This window comes from Lottia gigantea, assembly GCF_000327385.1.
Source record: "Lottia gigantea unplaced genomic scaffold LOTGIsca_8, whole genome shotgun sequence".
NCBI lineage: Eukaryota > Metazoa > Mollusca > Gastropoda > Lottiidae > Lottia > Lottia gigantea.
Genome location: NW_008710662.1, coordinates 1,565,068 through 1,583,217, shown reverse-complemented (window position 1 = coordinate 1,583,217; position 18,150 = coordinate 1,565,068). Strand labels below are relative to the sequence as shown.

The following is an 18,150-nucleotide window of genomic DNA, read 5'->3' as shown; positions in this document are numbered from 1 at the left end:
TCATGGGAGTTCCTACAGGCTGAAAAATAAAGGTTTTAATTATGATTTTCCTTACGACTCCACTCTTTTCCCAACCTTCTTGGTTGATAACGGAAGCACTTATGACGCACGCGCATTGTTGACACAGTTTGGCGAAAATACCCGAATAAGCACGGAAGAGAAAATTTGGTGAAGGAGACATTCATGGTAGCCGTTGAAGGCTCAAAGTTTTATAAAGTATTCTGTGTTAAAGAATGACTGCTAAAGTATCACCAATGGATGGTAAGAAAGGAAATAAAGCCAGTTTCCTCAACTTCTATCCCATACTCCCCTTTTATTTAGAGGCGGCCATCTTGTTTATTTTTATTGAGGGAAGTGTGCAACACACGAACATTTTGTCGAATTGTCGGCATAAATTTGATTGTAGCAGTTTTCCCCGGCGTGGGGGCAAAAGCTACAGACATTGGGCGAATTACGAGTAAGCACGCCAAAGTGACCGTCTCGCAAAGAAGTCCTCCGACTCCAGGGCGAGATCGCCAAAGAACGGTCACTTCTAATGATATGAACAACACAATGAACCATGTAAATGACAAGCTAAACAACCACACGGATCATGAACAAATGGAAACCGATCAGATCAAGGGTGTGTATTAGTTTTTTCTCGACCTCTAAGTGTAAAGAGTAAGTTTGGGTAAAGTAGAATCAATTAAATTAGGTCTAACGATACCGGTAGTCCTTTTTTATTATGTAAATAAATGTTTGTCGTAACATAACATTCTATTCTTTCTAGATAATAAAAGGCTAAGCTTACTATTAAATGCATGCACAACTTGAATCAAATATTCAGCTATTTATTGTGGGTGCTTAGTAAGTGCTAATTAGTAAGGTCTGTTTATAGGATAGATCTGATGTCGTAAATAATACTATAGTAAGCAAATGTCTTATAAGTATGTTTTGCCTTAACCAGCAATATTGTCATGTCGTAATCATTTCATAATGGTTGAAACCCTATGTTTATGTAAATCTAAGGCTTACTCATTATGTATGATAAAGAACTAATTATAAACTCTAGTTTGTAGATTTGATTTATATGACTTAAATACCGATACACATTTTCTACTGTCTATAAGCTTAATCAATTAAGACTGAATGACAATTAATGATGTTTGCTTAACTTTAAGAAAATATCCATAATGATAAGTAGGTGTAATAAGCTTTAATATTTTAATTGCTTGCATTAGCAGATTTGAGTGAAATATGAAAAGTAAATTTTTTTGATTAATAGGCTATTTGGCAGGCTACACCATGATTATAAACAACTTCTAAGCTTCTAAACATGAACATGTTTGACGACTTTTCCAGTTTATGTGATAAATCTTACATGGTTAGGTTTCAATTATGTCTATTCACATGTGCAAAACTTGGAACATGTGTTAAAAAGTGCATAATAATGATTAAAAAGACAACTAACACTAGAGAAGTTCTCTATTCTGACAATTTGACAGATTCATTGATGGTAATGGTGACTGTCATGCTCATAAAGCAACTCAAAATAATCTGAGTTTGCTGATTCTGTTGTCATTATTTTCTGACCATTTGGATAATATTTCATTTAATGGAACCATATTTGCGGCGCCAGAGGTAGACCTACCAAAATGTTGCACTAAATTTTAAAACATATCTGAAATAAATCACGTCTATGGGCAGAAAGAACTATCATCAGGTAGAGATTAAAGTCTTGACCTGGTATTCCCTTTATTTACACAGCACTTACTATCTGTCAGTTAAGAAATTTTTCTGCCAATTGGCTAACTTGGAAAAAGCGTCTTGTTGCTCGGATGGACCAATAGGCCAAGGCCCCTTGTGCTACATTCTGTGGCATCCCTCAACAGGTGGAAATCAAAAAAGAGTAGGCTAATGCGGCTGTCGTGGCAAAATCTCCCTTCATTCTAAGCCCAATAAGGTGTTGAAGAGTAAAACGTAAATACTCCATTCATTTCATTTCCAATATCTTATGAGCACGCTCTAATGTCTGATCTAAGCTGACTCAGCAGGTCATTGAACAGAGAAAAAGCCTTAGATCTTAAGAACTATCATGATTTAGAAACATGTTATGATAAATGGTTGCTAATAGATATTTGCTATTGATTTTTATAAATAGTATAGTACATTGTTTATTATTTATCTTGCTTATTGATAAATTGATATTTTCCGTATTAAGATTGGTATATTATGTTAAAGTAAACAAATTACTTTTTGTTGCTATTTGCTTATTTCAGACAACTAAAAATTCATACAAAAATTTGATAAAAGAGAAACAAAATATAGGGTTCATCAATTGAAATCGTTCAGTTATATCAGATTATTGAAAAATATTTCCAAGACTGGTTAACTTTGCTCAACATATTTTCATTGAAATATGTGATCAGTTTTACCAGATTTGATGATTTACAGTACCGGTACTTCAATATATTTAAACTTATTATGAAAATTGTAATTGGTTGCCACGACAGTAAATGTTGTTGACCAACAAGAATAGTTTTCATTACCCTTTCAAGGATGGTTTAGGTAATGAAATAAATCAATTGTAAGTAAAAGTTCTTTAGTTAATACTGTGATACCTTTATGTTTGTAGAGGATAGTCAAAATGGAAATGACACAGTTAATAATGCTGTCAATGGTGGTTTGGAAGAGGCGGGTGCGGTTAATCAAGATGAAGAAATGACTGAAGGTATGCTTTTTTTATAAATCACTCTGTTATTACTTGTCCATGGAATTCCTATACACAGAATTTAGAAAACTTCATCATGTCAACATGTTGTGTAAGCTTTCCTTACTTACATGTTTAATATGATATCCTAGCTTTCAGCTCCAGATTGGGCTATAACAGTGGTTCCCAACCTTTGTCAGTCTTCAAACCCTTGGGGGCAATCACCTGGACCTTTCACACACTGAAAAATTTGTTTCATCCACTTTTCCAGCATTTGATGATGTGAGGTGCTCTCTCAATGCAAAATAAATTCTGCTCCTACACCAGTTGGCCACACCCCTGACAACCTAGTCCTACACCCCTAGGGGGTGAAAACTCCCCAGTTTGGGAACTGAGGGGCTTTAACATGTGCATTATGAGAAATTTTGTCATGGAAGTGACATTGACTTGCACATTCTCATGTTAAAAACAAGACACTTATTATTGTCAGCTTCTGACCTCCCAGCAATCCTCTCCTATATATAACTCAATCTACCAGGAATTCTGTCTGTAGTATAACATTTTATAGCTTGGAATTGAATTAATTTCAGATGAATGTAGAGCAGAAGCGTTATTTCGCCATACGTTTGATAATATCAGTAAATTAAAAGAATCTATGTATAGTCCAGCTGTTATGATTCGTAACTTACCATGGTAAGTATTACTGATTACTTTTATCAATGAGTAAATGAGTCAAGTAAATGCTTGTTTATCTACAGAAATCATATTTAAATTGACACAATCTAGTTTTAATTTATCATCTTAACAATAATGCACTAATAGAAATACACTTTGTTTCAAGTCATAACTTGTTCTTTGAAATCCTTATACCAGAAGAACATCAAATTGACTTCATTTTGGTAATTTTGTAATTTGTAGGAAAATGATGATACAGATGAGAAGTAACCAAACCTCAGAAAGACAGAAAAGTTTTGCTTTTTTCCTTCAATGCAATGCAGAATCTGATTCACCGTAAGTTGTCATTGTATACCATTGTTCTATAATACCATATAGAAATAGTTCTAAAAGCATTTTTCATTGGAAAAAATTTATTATTACAAAAAACTTTGATGACGGCCAAGAATTATCTGATGTTGGAATTGTACTGATTACTGATTCCCTTTTCTTTTTAGCTCCTGGTCATGCCATGCTGTAGCAGAGTTAAAGATAGTCAATCAAAAGAATGAAGCTGATTCATATACTAGAAGTAAGACAGAAATATTGAATTCAAATATATGACAAAATCTTTTCATTATGGATTTTGTGCTTAGTGCTCGTGTCTTAAAATGTAAAAAGTATGACTTTTCAGACTAAGATAGTCCCAAGTAAAACATTAAATTCATGAATTTTACATTCTGTTTGAATTTTGTACAACACTTTTATTTTTCAGAAATTCAACATTTATTTACATGTAAAGAAAATGATTGGGGTTATACTCACTTCTTGGCCTGGAACGTAAGTGAATTCATCTTTATTTCTATGTTTTACTCATTTTATATGCCAATATGAAATGTGGAGCATTTATTGGCATGACTTGTGTCCATCTGTCCAAAATTGCTTGTAAACACTTCTAAGAACACAATTCCTTATATGCTTTGACAGTGTCAAGATGAGTTTTTAGCACAATATTTTATTATACTCTAGGAATTGTTAGATCCTGAGAAAGGCTATGTTAAAGATGATAAATTAGTATTAGAAGTTTCTTGTAAAGCTGATGCCCCACATGGTGTAAGGTGAGTAGTGTATATTAAATTCAACTTGGAAGTCTATGATGTGTTTGAAAATATGCATCTTAATCTAGAGGAAAATCTTGGTATGTTTTATGTATTAGATTCTGGCATTTATATTGTGCCTAATCACTACAGGCCACATATGTAAATGTTTGTCTAGTCTTTTTATGTGCATTTATACATATTATTTATTTGCACTATTTAAATTTCTGAATGAAAAAAAACACTTTGAAAAAATTATGAGCAAAACTATTGAACATTGTTCTGCATTGCTTTTCAGCTGGGATTCTAAGAAACATACAGGGTTTGTAGGATTAAGAAATCAAGGTGCTACATGTTATATGAATTCTTTATTACAAACCTTGTTCTTTACCAATAAACTTAGACAAGTAAGTATGCAATACCTATTGTATAATTAATTGATATGTTTCACATGACTTAATCTTTACTTTCTTATTTATCTATCAGTCATGACTTTACCTATTTGTCACGACTTTCTCTATCAGTCATGACTTTACCTATTCATCAAGACTTTATCTATCAGTCATGACTTAAATCTAGCAGTCATGACTTTAATCTATCAGTCATGACTTTACCTATTCATCACAACTTTATCTATCAGTCATGACTTTAACCTATTAGTCATGACTTTATATATTAGTCATAATTTATCTACATTATCTTATGTGATCAACATCACCAAAGAAAATTACAATATACAACAATAAAGACTGAAAATATTTATTATGAGTTAATAATTTCTTACTATTTATATTTTACAGGCTGTATATTTAATGCCTACAGAAGGAGATGATTGTACTAAAAGTGTAGCTTTAGCTTTACAAAGAGTATTCTATGAATTACAGTTTAGTGATAAACCTGTAGGAACAAAAAAATTAACCAGATCATTTGGGTAAGATTCTAGATCACAGTTTTATACTCCATAGAAATTTGTGTTATTGTGCAGGAACAAAATATGTAATGCATGAAAATTGACCGTCCATTTTTGTACGAGTATTTTCTAGAACTGTGTTATATCACAGTTCATTAGTCTACTACTTCAAATCATTATAAAAGATAATATGAATTATTTCAGGTGGGAAACTCTTGATTCTTTTATGCAACATGATGTTCAAGAGTTATGTAGAGTGGTAAGTTGATAAATACTATATTTCTATAGAATAATTAAGCTTACCTGATGGGTTTTGATTCCTTAGAACTTGTGTCTTCAGCTAGTTCTGAAAGTTAAGGCTAAGTTTTAGACTCACAGCTTGTAAATAAAGAAGACTATAGTACCCTGATCAGTTACAAGAAGTAAACTAGAAGGTCATGAAGAATTCTCTCATTGCCAAGACTCTTGACATGTATTTAATCGATAGCTCATCACATGCCATTCTAAACAGTTATAAAGGCAGTTGAAAAAAACAATGTTAATGTTATAATGTTATTACTTTTAGTTGCTGGACAACATAGAAATTAAAATGAAGGGTACCTGTGTTGGTGGTACTATACCTAGTCTATTTGAAGGCAAGATGTTGGTAAGTATTCAACAGATCACTTGTTTGTTTTCAAATTTGTCTCTGGTCCTTCCACCACTAAAAGTCAGACACACACATGGTCTTGGTCGGCGATTTGTTGCCGACTAGAGTCTTGTCAAGAGTTTCACTGACCAGCTGCGGGCACACGAGGAGACAAAATTTTCCAGTTGATCATTTTCCACGATAATCATGTGCGGAGCATGCACTTGGAAGGAAATTGAATCTGATTAAATACTGACTCTCTGTCTTGTAAACAATAAAATAATCCGAGACAAATATTAAACATGTTTGATATGATAAATCCTGTCAGCAACACGATAATATTGTGGAAGGGCTGATACAAGATTTACCTGCCCAATCCATTACACACTGAGATTAGAAGCAGAAGTTTTAATGGCCTTGAAATTCTGATTCGAAAATAGAGACCATATAATTTCTGTTTTTCCCATTGTTTATTTTAGTCTTATATTAGATGTAAACATGTTAATTATTGTTCTCAAAAAGAAGAAACATTTTTTGATATCCAGTTAAATGTTAAAAGTAAAAAGTCAGGTAAGGTGCTAGACTTAATAGACACATTTATACAAAATAACACATCTGTATAAAGAAATTGTCTTTTGATGAAAGGCTTTAAAGATACTGGATGATTTGTAGTAATCAATCTAAATATTAGAATACATTATGATAAAAATTGTTTGTAAGCCAATAAATATTACATTTAAATGATAAAGAAATCGACCCACAGGTAGCTACTTGTTGAACTTAGCCAATTTTCACTATTTTGAAAATTCAGCTTCACCACGGCCAAATCAGTTGAGATATGATAATGAAATTTTCACACAAACTAAATTGAATTCTGAGCTTTGCAATGCTACAAACAATTTCAATTCTCCTTTACTTTGGAAGCACTGAGCGTGTTAGTTTTGTCCATAAAAAACAGGATTCTTAGGCACTATATATGGAGACTCAATTAAAGGTGTTATGGTAGCAAACTAAAGGTAAAGTTGAACTAGGATCTCTGTACATTTGACACATGCTATAGTAATTAAGTTTACTGATGTTATGTTCATGTTAATGTTTATCTATTTCTTTTAACAGTAAATGAATCATTTAAAGAATATGTTACAGTAGAAACTTTAGATGGTGATAATAAATATGATGCAGGAGAATATGGCTTACAGGTAGGATTTAAATTCAAAATGATTTTATAAAACAACAATAACAAAGACTAGTGTTTAGTGCAACTTGACTTTTATGCAATGAATAAGCCTTTTTGTAACATTACAAATCTAAGTTGCTATATCAGAAGGTATTAGACATTTTGTTGATTAACCAAAACTTGTGTGTGTGTGTGTGTGTGGATATCTTGATTTCCTTGGAACCTAAAAAATTTGACCACAGCTCATGAAATCGTTTGATTGCAGACAGTCTCATTACAAAAAAGATGTGTTTGGTAAAGATCAAATTGTTATTGTTTATTACAGGAAGCTGAAAAAGGTGTCATTTTTCTGAAATTTCCTCCTGTATTACATTTACACCTTATGAGATTTATGTATGATCCTCTCACAGATACCAATATCAAAATAAATGATAGGTTAGTCCATTAGTCACATTATAAAATAGATAACAATATTCATTTTACTGTTCTGTTTTGTTAGATAGGCCTTATAACATGATAACAGACACCTTGGTAAACATTGTCAAATTGTTGTAGTCAAGGGTCAAAATAGATCTCTTGGAACATTTTCTGGAGGAAGAAGTGATACATAAAAAAGAGATTTGAGATCAAAGGCTTCGTTCTGCAGAATATTATTCTCGAATTGGACTTTTCATTGAGTCTGTTTGCTTGCTTTGGTTGTCATCTGAAGTCCTAATACGAGCTGTTCTGATTAGAACTTTTTATCCAATACTGGTAGCATGAGATGAACTCTTTATAAACAAGTATCAAGATTCATTGTCCACTGAATATGAAGATTTGAATACTGGCCTTTCTCATAATAAATGACTAGTGTTTTTCGGACATATTTCAACTGTGTATATGCTAGTAGAAAATGGGTAGTTAATTTCAACAGTACTAGTTCAAATTAGTTTTTCTCTATTCTAGGTTTGAATTCCCAGAGAGGTTACATTTAGATGAGTTTCTACAAAGTAAAGAAGAGACTCCAGCTATATATATTTTACATGCAGTACTTGTACATAGTGGGGACAATCATGGTGGGCATTATGTTGTATATATTAATCCTAAAGGAGATGGCAAGGTAATGTTCTTTTTACAAGGTTGAAACTGTAACTGGATGATTGGGGTTATATGATGCAGTTCATTCTAAATATTTTACTCTCTAATAGAGTGCGATTTCGGCTTTTCAAAATTAAAATCTATCAGTTTCTGAGGCATTTCCACAAAGTTGATATCATTTTTCACTTTTCATTATTGCATGATATGGTAAGTCTTTGATGTTTAGTCTAGATCAAAACAATACAATTTTGCATTTAACAGAATTTGCTTCTATAATCTGATTTTTTTATGTTATATTATGTTCAGTTCTGAAGTTGTTAACAATAACCTGTATATATATATATCAATATTTTCAGTGGTGTAAATTTGATGATGATGTAGTATCTCGGTGTACCAAATCAGAAGCTATAGAACAAAATTTTGGTTGTCATGATGAAGATATGACTATTAGATATTGTACTAATGCTTATATGTTGGTTTATATTAGAGAGAGTCATTTAAGTGAGTATAAAGATAAAACTTTAACAAGGGAAACTTCATTCAACAGACCAATAAACACACTTCTAGATATGATTTGTTTATATACCCACAAAAAAAAGGTGAATGAGTATTTGGCAACCTATTCATGCTCTGAAGCTATTTGGATAAAATGAATCACAGTCCCATCAGATGATTGTTAATGCAGTTAGGTTTCTAGATCTAAAATTCTCTAGATACACCAAAATATTTTTAGACTAGTCAAAACTGCACATTTCAAGGCTCAGTTCTGGCCTAGCTTCTGTGGTTCCATTTCATGGCATGATTTTCATGTTCTTTTATTCCAGATGAATGCCTCCTACCTAATGGTGATTTAGACATTCCAGAATCTTTAGAAGAAAGGTTGCAAGAAGAAAGGTAAATTTATTTGACTTATTCTTTAAGACAAAGAATTTTAAGAAGTTTCTGATTAGTAATTAGACTATATTTAATAGTATTTTCAGTTTATGTTTTGGGAGGTTTTTGAGTCATCTATGGTTGTTCATTCTTCTATTATAAAATGAGAACATTGTAACTATGTATTTTCAGGAGAGTAGATGCTCAGAAACGTAAAGAGAGAACTGAGGCCTATTTATATATGAATGTTCAAGTTTTATTAGAAGATCATTTCTATGGTCATCAAGGCAATGACTTGTTTGATACTGAGAGAGTCAATTATCGGTAAGATAATCTAACATTACTGGACGTATTTCTGTTCTTTTAAAGATTGTTGCCAAAGCAGGTCATTTTGGGACTTACTTTGAAATGTAGTTGATCTTGCCTCATACAAGCTTACCAACTAATTTTGGGAAACTGTTTTCAGTAACTGTAGATTATGTTCAAGGTCTATATTTTACAGGGTATTTAAAGTCAAGAAATCATACTCTATATTAGAATTTATGGAAATGTTATCTGAAAACCTGGTAAGATATATTTTAACTATTTAATACTGGAATACTCAGCATATTGCTGCCCTTCTGTGTCAAAGGAATTTAAAAGCCACTCTCGGGTTATGAAAATCAAAGGTTTTAATTAATTTGTAAACTTAAGTTATTTAGTTGCCCATTATTGCCTTAAGCTTTAAATTTTAAGGGATTGTAAAGAGGTTTTATAAAATTTTTATGTGTATCAGGCGACACTTATAGGATTGTGCAAAACTAATTGTTTGAAGAGGTCACCAATCACACACTGGCCCTTTGCAATATGTGGCGCCATAAAACACTTAGTTTTTGTGGAATTGCTGGAACCACAGATGTCTGATTAAAAATTGGTGCAGATTGATGCTATCTTTGTCCTGATACACATAAAAGAAAACCTCTTTACAATCCCTTTTGGTTATCTGTTACTTTATGTTATTCAGTTGTCCATTGATTGAAGCTTTAAATTTGAATTATGTGTTCTGTTAGCAATATCTTATTATTCCTTTATTTACTTTACAGAACTATCCTTTAAACCAAATACGATTATGGCCACTAGAACCAAGACAAAATCAAACAATACGTCCATCATGGTTTGACACTGAGGTGGATTTAAATAAAAATGTAAGTTAGGCACCGTAGCTTATTTCTATAGTTTCTATATGTTTACCTGGCCACCATTTTAAACATCAAATTTGAGAATTGCTGTAATAAACAACACAAGAGTTTAATTTGCACGATAATTTTTGAAATTTGAGAGTAAAATCTTATTGTAGTTAAAATTTATTGAGGATTTCTGAATTGTAGATCATGGAAGCAGCTAAAAATGAATGTCCATGGACAGTATTTGTAGAAACATTAAGTCCTGAAAGTGGATTAAAAGAATTACAACCATTTGATAATGAGAGTAAGTGTCATATTTCTAAAGTTTTTCACAGTTTGCTATGTGGGTATTTGTATAAGTTGAATTCTGATGTAAAATGCAATCTCAATTCATCTAAGATTAGAAGTATGAATCTAGCTTTAGCTTAAACTTAAATAAATTTTTGGCCAGATTGAAATTAAATTCAACAGTTTGACTTTTCTGTGATGCTATGGGAACTACTATTAACAAACAATTACTGATTCAGTAGTTAGTTTTAATGTAAAATATTTTTATCTATTTGTAGGTGATGTCATATTGTTTTTAAAGATGTATGATCCTAGAACTAAATCTCTCTCATATTGTGGTCATATTTATGTGCCAATTTCAGCTAAAGTGGGTATGTATCTTTACACAACATTCACCATTCATACAGCATGTTAACATTCTAAATAAAAATTATTATCAAAGTTTAATTGACTTCCATAAACAATATAAGGAGAATTGTTTTTCAAAATTTTCTGTTTTAATTTTTTAAGTTCTTCTGAACTATGGTATGTAACATTTTGACTTCTGTAACATTTTTGCATTAAATACCTTCTATGGAACTATGAATTTTGCTGTAATATTTATAATTATATTTTAGTTGAACTTGTACCTGAACTAAGAAAAAGAGCTGGTTTTCCACCTGATACACCACTTCTAATATACGAGGTATGATAATAGAATTGTATTACAATATAAATTCAATGTTAATTACCATACTATTCACAGACCGAAATGTTTTTTAGGTAAAATGATTTATAAGTCAAACTACAATAATTCATAACCTTTGTAATAATAGTGGGTCATTTCACCATTTGAATTTTCAACAGAGAAAAAATCCTCCTAAATTTTTGCAATTTTCGTCATTATGGTTTTTGTTTTGATGTAATTAAAAAAAGGATGTTGATATTATATTTTGCGATTTCAAGTTGTTGAAAGCATGGTGTCAAGTTGATGAAAATAACACTTTATAACAGTCAAGATGAATATATAGTATGTGAGGGATGTAAAATATCTTATCAAGTTGTTTTGATTACGCTGATTCCTTGCTTTGACTAGAAGAGGCGAAGATAATAACTGTTTCTGTCTGTAGTTTATTTGAATCAAAACTAAAATCTCTCCATGATAATCAGATATTTTATTTGCTTTTTTAGGAAGTTAAACCAAACTATACAGAGAAAATAGCTAATTTAAATCTGCCCATAGATAAGTCATTAGAAGAATTATTAGATGGTGATATACTAGTATTTCAACGTAGTGATCTCGATATGGAATCTTTTGATTTACCAACTGCTAAAGATTATTTCAAGTAAATTCTGTTTTTTTTTTATTGCTAACCATTATTTTCTAAAAATTCTCTGATTTATTTCATGTGTTGAGGTGCTAGTCACTGACATCACATTGAAAATAGTAGCTTGGAAATGGCCATCATTACCAGCTAATATTTATACTTTAGTGCTGGCATTTTAATTTTTTAAAATTTGATTTAAGATTCTTTATTGTTATGAATGAAATAAAGTGTAAGATAGAATGTGCTTCTGACAAATTTTCCCTTATTGTCCACTGTATAGTGTTATTTTTGATCAATAGTTCAGTCAGGTACAGAAAAGTCAGATGTTATTCACCTATACATTTGAGTTAATATAAAAACAGTATCTATTTTAAATATATTATTATTTACAGAGATTTATACTATCGAGTTGAGGTTACATTCTGTGATAAAACCCTTCCTAATGATCCAGGCTTTACCTTAGTGCTTTCTCAAAAAATGGGGTATGATCAAATGGCAAATAGTGTAGCAGCACATCTTGGTACAGACCCTTATCTTATACAGTTCTTTAAGTGTCAGAGGTAGGCCTTGTCTTATTTGTTTGTCAGTATTTAAGTGTTTTAAGATCTGAATCATCAGTTGTTTTTTTATTTCAATATCACTGTTTGCCTTCTGATGGTACTTTCTGTAAAAGAATCAATTTAGGACAATTAACAAGTTTCAGATGGACCCTCAATTCCCATTACCAGAGTTGTTCTGGCAAGCACATAGCACAATCAGAATATTATGAGCATCATTTGGTAATGGCAAGCATATTAACAGTTTCTTTAAAGGATTGTAAAGAGTTTTAATGAAATTTTTATGTTCATCACTATCACTAATAGCATCAATTTGCATCATTCCAATTTTCAGTCAGACAAAATGTGCTTGCTAACATCACTAATAACAAAATATGCTTTGACATTATCAGCTACAGATGTCTCATTGAAATTTGGAATGGTGCAAATTGATACTATTAGTGTCCCTGATACACATAAAATTTGTATAAAACCTCTTTACAATCCCTTTAACAGATAACCTAGGCCTATTATCTAAATCTATATATTATTTGTAGTTATAGAGATCTTCCTGGTAATGCAGTAAGATGTACATTTGAGGGCACATTGAAAGATTTATTGATGTATACAAAACCACGGCAGCCCAAAAAAATCTTCTATCAACAGGTAGTTATTATTCTCATGGTCTAGTGGGGTTGACTTCAGTTCGTTTGATGTATTGTAATTTTGAATGCATGTATACATTAAAAGCTGGTTTTTTTTTAACTGCAATGGCTTAAGGATTTAACCTTTCATAGATAAAGTTATTCAACTGGATACTCAGTTTATCACTCTGATGGGTCCAATATATCGAGGCCCTCTGTGCTTCAGTCTGTGCATTAAATGGATCATTCAACAATTGAAAATTATTGAAATATATTAAAATTAAGTAATTGAAATTGTATTTTGATTATAGTTAAGTATTAAAATTAATGAATTAGAAAATAAACGGCAGTTCAAGTGTACTTGGTTGAATAGTAAACTAAAGGAAGAGGTAAGATAAGTTTAAATTTTCCATTCCTCTTGTCACATTATTTATCTATTATGGATATCTATATGGAATTGACTGTTAAACATGAGAGCTGTATATGTTGAATTGGAGGTGAGAGAAATAGCAATGGCTTTTTCAGTGGAGAGTTTTTTTAGTAACAGCCCTACAGCCAATCTGTGTTTAAAAATTGAATATACCAGTATTCGATATGAATAATAAAGATTATTTAATTGTAGTTAAATGCATTCCTGCAAAATCAGCAGATAATGTATTGGCTGTTCCATAGAATTGCTATCAAAAATTATTTGGATAATATTATTAATGAGTCCATGTGTTATTTTATTTATAGCAAGAATTGATATTATATCCTAATAAAACTGGTAGGGTTAGTGATCTATTAGAAGAAGCTAAAAAACATGTAGAATTAGATCCAGAAAATGGCTCAGGGAAACTAAGGTAACAATTAATTTTCTTTCTGTGATTAATTTAAAACAGCTGCCTTCAAATCTTTTGACAAAAATTCACTTTCGAATTATTTGTCTTAATATTGCATAGTGAAGCCAAGCAAGAAGTTAGTTAGATTGTCGTCTGCAAGGTGTTCAGATATTCTAGATGAGATTCTGATGCCAATGTCTGTGCTTTTGAGAGTGTCAGTATGTAAAAATCAAAGTTTACATTATATTGTATTGAAATTTATATCTCAGATTATTAGATAAGTTATAACACATGTTATAGTGGATTATTTGAACTCTATATTTCAGATAAGATATAACTTATAACACATGTTAAACATTACATTTATATAAATTATATCTCAGATTATTAGATAAGTTATAACACATGTTATAGTGGATTATTTGAACTCTATATTTCAGATAAGATATAACTTATAACACATGTTAAACATTATATTTATATAAATTTATATCTCAGATTATTAGATAAGTTATAACACATGTTATAGTGGATTATTTGAACTCTATATTTCAGATAAGATATAACTTATAACACATGTTAAACATTATATTTATATAAATTTATATCTCAGATTATTAGATAAGTTATAACACATGTTATAGTGGATTATTTGAACTCTATATTTCAGATAAGATATAACTTATAACACATGTTAAACATTACATTTATATAACTTTCTATTTCAGATTATTAGATATTATAAGTTATAAGATATTAGCTGTTCAAAAAGAATTTACAACATTAGACACATTTAACCCGGCTGCTGGTACTAAAACATATCGTATTGAAGAAATCCCCAAAGATGAAGATGAACTAGCTGATGATGAACTTCTTATTCCAGTGGCACATTTTCAGAAGGTTTGTTTCAGTCTTGTCACTTGGGATTTCTCTCATTATTATTACCTATAAATTATTACTGCTTCAAAACATATGGTAAATGTTCGCTCACCAACAGTGATTCATGGAGACAGACAAGGGAAGGTCTAATGTAAAACAAACTCCATAATAAACGAAATAAAGAATATGATCTTAATAGTTTTCTTTATATTTCAGGAAATCTATTCAACCTTTGGTGTTCCTTTCTTATTAAAGGTCAAAAATGTAAGTATAACATTATAGTCATCAAATTATAGTAGCTTTTTTTAACTTTGTACCTGTCTCTCTACTTTTGTCTGGAGTCCACAGATTTTGGAAAATATTATCTTTTATGCAACTGCTCTGACTTTGTTTAAGGTTAATTTTCATTATCATACCAGTTCTATATTTTTTGATTATTTTTTTCGTTAAATCATCAATCTGTCTGCTATTGATTTTATTGACTTTCATTTTTTGTTTTCAGAATGAACCTTTTACAGCAGTTAAGAAACGAATACAAAAGAAATTAGAAATTCCTGACAAAGAATATGAAAAAGTAAGCATTTCTAGATATTACCAAAATTTTAAAATTATTTTGACTTTCTAAAGGAGAATTGTAATTGTTATGAAACACATTGAAAGTAAATATTCTTTGTACAGTTGATGGCAGTATTTATTGACATAATGCTCTGTTGTAGTTATATTATAATTGTCTTTGTGAGATGAATTGACACCTTGACATTGTTCTTTGATCATATTTTGACTTGTTACTGATTATAGATACATTACTAATATTTGTATTGTTGTTTCAGTATAAGTTTGCTATTGTTATGTTGGGTAAACAAGATTATATACCAGATGATGATCAAGATCTCCGTGTTACTTTATCTCAATTTAGACCCCATACCATGCCAGGTAAATTATGATATTAATTTTATTTATTACTGATTACTTATTTTAAGATACGAATATGCTATGAAAATATAAACAAATATGAATAATATTGTTATTCTTTCAAAAATATGGCATATTTTTGCCTTTGCGATTGGGTTTTCAGTAGTTTTTCTGATTTCTCATTACAGGTGGTGGCATGCAGGCCCGTCCATGGCTGGGATTAGATCATGTCAATAAAATTCCAAAAAGAACTCGTTATAATTACATAGAAAAAGCCATCAAAATTCACAATTGAAAACTTTTTTCTTTTTAAACAAGTGCTGTGTTTATGTTGCAACAGTTCTTTATGTAATTGATGCATTTGTTTAACAGTTGTTCTTTGAATAGTGTATGATATATGGCGTCGATGCCATTCTGTAGTTCTGGTGCCATGATATGTGGAGAGAGAAGATGATATTGCATGAAATCAGGTCCACTCTAGATTTAAATATTTATGTCACATGCTAGAAGGAGAATATATATTATATGTATATTAGGATTGAATTCTCAACTATGGTTGTTTTAAAACTTATCAAGAATTACCATGTTCTGTAAAGAACAATTATAAACTAAACGATATTGGATCATTAATATCACCTATTTTTGGAATGACCTCTGTGTTTATCTATATATGGATGTGGAAGAATAACGTTTTATTCAGTGCATGATCAACTGAATAAAGAGAAACTCGCTGCGAGTGATCTTTAATAAGTATTCTATCATTGTAGTCAACATTTTTAATTTATAGACTTCTATCAACACCTTACCACTATGTTACATTTGATAAGTTAATGATAGTGTGCATAGATTTCAGTATTTAGTACATGTACCTGTATCACTTATCATAATGTACATTCAAGGTACATGTATAGGCACAAATTGCTAAACCCTTATGATAATCAAGAGGAAATTTTCTTGATACTCAATGTTAAGTTGGGATTCCCTTTGATTCTTATTAGTCTTATAATTTTGGCATTGTCGTCTGCACTGGTTTGACAGCCACCAATGTTTGATTTTCCAAGATGATATCACAACTTTATTCAAGTTATGATGAGGTCAATTGATTCATAAAAAAATATAATTTATTTGAATTTTGAGTTCCAAATCTTCATTGTTACTATTTATTTTACATATTAAGAAATTTTCTAAAATTCTAATTCAGTTCTAAATTGTTATTAGTTAATCTTGCTTTCATTTGTGTTTTTGTTTAAGAATTTTCTAAGTCATTTGTTATTTTAAATTAACAGCAAAAAATGTTGTTTAGTGTCTGCACTATATGGAAAAATAGTAAATGATTATAATTATAAATTGCTTACTAAGAGTGTTGTGAATTCTGTTGTTTTGTATATACTTGTAAAAAAAAATTCACAGTGCTAAGATCTTAACTTATCAAATGTGACATCAATTCTACCATTATTATTGAATGTTTTTACTGTGATGATGGAATTGTAATACTGATTTTAGATACATAAACTCAGTTACTGAGTTTGAGTAAATGCTCAAATATAGTGTTATTATTTCACAATGAGGATACAGTCCAATAGATATATTTGTGCCAAAAATGAGTTGTCTCCCGAAGCAAGACCGGAGAATTGGGGGCTGCCAGAGGCCCCAGCATTTGAAGGGCTTAAATTTCACCTTAAAAGAAGACCTTATTTTGTTCCAAATACAATACTGACTATAATTGAGGTAGAGTAACAGAGTATTAAACTACCGGTAGTCTGTTTTGAATCTTCTCTTAATGTGTGCAAATAATTTGACTAAAACAGTAAAACGTATGGTCTTGCCAACTTCCCCACCACATCAGCTGATGTTTATTTTTTTTCTAAACAGTTTTCCAGAGAGGAACTGAATCTTCAGTGTGTCCTTTCCAACTTAAATCCTTTAAGATTTGGTTGTTATTATCTTGTACTTGGCCTTCCTGTTTGCAATTTGAATTGGGGATGGTTTCAGTTCAAACAGTAACATACTTCATATGAAATTGTTCTTATCCTCTACTATCTAGATCCATTCAATAATATCTTGAGGTTTGAAATGAATATTTTATTCGATAACTGTAACATGATTCATATAAACAATTAGTGTTAACTGATGATCTGAAAGTAGTTAAAACATGAATACAATGATGAGAATGAATCATCAGTCATTGCCTATTTCTTGTTGATGTAAATTAGATTCCAAAATATTTCATAATTTCTGAAGGCTGAACCACATTTCAGTGACAAATCTCAAATTTTGTAACAAAATCTATGCATTGATTTGGATCAGAAGAAACCAGCCAAACCCGGTAGTTATTTCCATTCTGTGGTTCCTGTTTTATAAATTGAATGCATAATTGTATATTGTCACTATTCCCAAAGATTAATTATTATCCAAGGACCTAAGCCGTACCAAGTTCTAGTGGAATAGCAAGTACTACAGATGACTGAAAATTAGAATGGTACAAATCAATACTA

General features: G+C 30.7%; 1 protein-coding gene across 1 annotated transcript; it reads left to right on the top strand.

The window, feature by feature from the left end:
- The first annotated feature begins 355 nt into the window (after positions 1-355).
- LOTGIDRAFT_184079 (hypothetical protein) lies at positions 356-17,198 on the top strand. The gene is made up of 33 exons (XM_009066907.1): positions 356-622; positions 2,615-2,710; positions 3,280-3,382; positions 3,608-3,700; positions 3,862-3,935; positions 4,119-4,183; positions 4,373-4,461; positions 4,739-4,847; positions 5,241-5,371; positions 5,555-5,609; positions 5,916-5,996; positions 6,458-6,548; positions 7,095-7,177; positions 7,481-7,590; positions 8,101-8,254; positions 8,589-8,733; positions 9,057-9,126; positions 9,298-9,429; positions 9,608-9,671; positions 10,188-10,289; positions 10,473-10,572; positions 10,835-10,927; positions 11,174-11,241; positions 11,727-11,881; positions 12,256-12,423; positions 12,957-13,065; positions 13,355-13,432; positions 13,779-13,885; positions 14,593-14,764; positions 14,960-15,007; positions 15,246-15,317; positions 15,574-15,676; positions 15,844-17,198. The coding sequence occupies exons 1-33, from the start codon at positions 541-543 to the stop codon at positions 15,948-15,950; spliced, it is 3,309 nt and encodes a 1,102-aa protein (XP_009065155.1). The 5' UTR covers positions 356-540; the 3' UTR covers positions 15,951-17,198.
- Positions 17,199-18,150: the final 952 nt, after the last annotated feature.

Excerpts from the sequence above, each read along its gene's own strand:
- LOTGIDRAFT_184079 (XM_009066907.1), top strand. The coding sequence starts at position 541 with ATGAACAACACAATGAACCATGTAAATGACAAGCTAAACAACCACACG. Across the intron at positions 623-2,614 it reads GGAAACCGATCAGATCAAGG|AGGATAGTCAAAATGGAAAT; the intron begins GTGTGTATTAGT and ends TTATGTTTGTAG. Across the intron at positions 15,008-15,245 it reads TCTTATTAAAGGTCAAAAAT|AATGAACCTTTTACAGCAGT; the intron begins GTAAGTATAACA and ends TTTTGTTTTCAG.